General features: G+C 54.0%; 1 protein-coding gene across 1 annotated transcript in view; it reads right to left on the bottom strand.

Annotated features, from left to right (window-relative positions):
• ARHGEF4 (Rho guanine nucleotide exchange factor 4) overlaps positions 1 to 2,385 on the bottom strand; it is a 117,563-nt gene that overhangs the window by 2,777 nt on the left and 112,401 nt on the right. Inside the window, exons 7-9 of the mRNA XM_007464449.1 lie at positions 2,308 to 2,385; positions 1,889 to 2,018; positions 60 to 191 (exon numbers count right to left, since the gene is read on the bottom strand). The exon at positions 2,308 to 2,385 is cut by the window's right edge and continues 191 nt beyond it. Of these exons, the coding sequence (XP_007464511.1) occupies positions 60 to 191; positions 1,889 to 2,018; positions 2,308 to 2,385 (340 nt within the window). The remainder of the gene's footprint in view (positions 1 to 59; positions 192 to 1,888; positions 2,019 to 2,307) is intronic.

Genomic DNA, 2,385 nt, shown 5'->3' with positions numbered 1-2,385 from the left:
CACTCTCTCTATTCCTGCTCTGAACAGGTCCATCCAGCAGGGAAGAGTGACTCTGGTACCTTCTTACAGTAGATGAGCTGGTGGTCAAAGAGAAAAAACATCCTCTGCTGGCTCTTGGCTTGTGGCTGTGTGACACGAGTCAGCTCCCCCGAGTGGATGAGTTCCGAGCTCCTGACCAGGAGATCTTCTCCCTGGGGGACCCAAGGGGAACCATGAGCTGAGTGCTCCCATCCTGGGGCTTAGAGCAAGGCTCTGCTGGGCTCGGCGTCCTGCCTCTACTGCTGGCTCGGTAGGTGGGGTCCTTACTGGCCCTGCCTGCCCACGGCCCCCGTCGGGCCAGGGTCTGCAGCAAGCAGCAGGCCATAGAGGAAGGGGTTGCTCTTGAAGCCCGAGGCAGTGGGGTGGAGTCAGAAGGTGGTTTGGCTTACAAGTCGGTCATCTCCGTTAAATGAGGCCCCACAGCAGTCAGTGGCGTGAGCATTTGCAATGTGGCTAATCCCTATCAAGGTGTCATTTAGGAAAACTATACACCGATTTTGAAGACTTAGTATGAAATCAAGACTGTGACTATTTCACCAATGGTATTTTATATGTTGATTACATGTGGAAATGATATTTTGGATATACTGAGTTAAACGAAACATCATTAAAGTTAGTTTCACCTGTTTTTTTCTTTTTTTATTTTTTGGCGGTACATGGGCCTTTCACTGCTGTGGCCTCTCCCGCTGAGGAGCACAGGCTCCAGACACACAGGCTCAGCGGCCAAGGCTCATGGGCCCAGCCACTCCACGGCATGTGGGATCCTCCTGGACCGGGGCACGAACCTGCATCCCCTGCATCGGCAGGTGGACTCTCAATCACTGCGCCACCAGGGAAGCCCCTTTTTTTCATTTTTAAGATAGATTCTAACACATATAAAATTCCCTATGTGGCTCACACGGTACTTTGATTGGACAGCGCAGCGCAGCTCTAGAGAACAATTAGACCTGGCTGGAAGTCACTTCCGAGGCCCGTCTTTTAAAAGGGGTGTCGGAGGTTTTCCTCTGGCTGAGTGTTACTTAGTACCTGAATTCCTATCATCAGACTTCACACTTTCAGATGAAGCCCTACTGCGCCTGGTTCCTCCAGGAAAATGCAAACCACAGCCAGGCGCTGTTGGCAGCCATTCAGTTTGGGATAAGTGAGTTTGTGAGGGTCCTTGGTCAGGGCTGGGCCTCAGAACCAATCATCAGGAAAGCAAAAGCCAGGCACCCAAAACAAAGCACAAATCAAACACTCAGCCCCCCTCTCAGGGAGTCTAATTCCGTATTTCTAGGATGGGGCCTAGGAATCTTGTTTTTTCACAGATTTTATGGTTGGTGGGCGGGGTTGGAGAGAACAGGACAGGACAGTCGCCGTTAGTTCAGGCATCCGTGCTGCCTTAAAGACGAGACTGGCCCACGTGAGGGGATTGTGTATGCCAGGAAAATGGAACCAGGAGGCTCCTCCGACCGGTAGCAGTCCGTCTCTGGTCACACTGTGGCAAGCCTGGCCCCTTCTGTTGGGAGCCCCAGAAGTTAACTCAAACTTGGGGGCCCAGCCTGTCCCCAGAGCCTGGCTGGCTGCACCCTGAGAGGAGCATGTGGCATTTTACATGTGCCCTGAGCTCTTCACCAGGAAGAAGGCCAGCAGGCCTGCTCTGGGAGCAGTGCGCAAGGCCTGGGGCTCGGACATGGGCCGGGCTGGCCCTGCAGAGCCCCAGCTTTCCCTCCTGACACTAGCTCCTGTTTGCTGGCTCCCAGGAGCATGGCCCCCTGCTTCAGCGCCCTCCTAGATTTCTCAGGGGCAAGCACCGTTTTAAAGCCAAGGCCAAGCCCCACGGCATTTTCTGGGGGTGTTGGGCCCTCACCTCCCAGTCCTCTATGGAGCTCTGCCACTGAGCGATCTTGTCGATGTTTTCAAGTCTCCGTTTCCGTTCGTTGATGAGCTGGGCCACATTCTTCATGGCATGTAAGGCAGCTTCCACGTCCTTGAAATCCCTGGGGCGGAACAGAGGTGGAAGAGGGCTTATGAGATCCCTCTGGGGCTGTGCCCTTGGGTCATGTCATTTCTCCACCCATCAAGTGCATACCCCCATCTTCTCCATAAAAGAGGCACAGAGCAGAACTTAATATCCTATTCAACTTTATTCAGCCCAGCCCCTCACTGCAAGGACAGCTCATGAAGGCTGGGATTGCTGTACGTTTCGGTCTGTGCTGTCACCCCAGTGCCCGCAGCAGTGCCCAGCACACTAAAAGCCTCAACAAACCTCCCCCAGCACCCTCCTACCTGTGCTGTGGGTGCGTGTACTTGAGCAGCTCAGCCAGCTGCAGAGGGTACTTGCAGATCTTCTGCACAGGTGTCAGC

Source organism: Lipotes vexillifer, unplaced genomic scaffold (genome assembly GCF_000442215.2).
Source record: "Lipotes vexillifer unplaced genomic scaffold, Lipotes_vexillifer_v1.1 scaffold20, whole genome shotgun sequence".
In the NCBI taxonomy this organism is placed as follows: Eukaryota; Metazoa; Chordata; class Mammalia; order Artiodactyla; family Lipotidae; genus Lipotes; species Lipotes vexillifer.
Note: the sequence above shows the minus strand (reverse complement) of the source record. Positions and strands in the feature narration are given on the sequence as shown.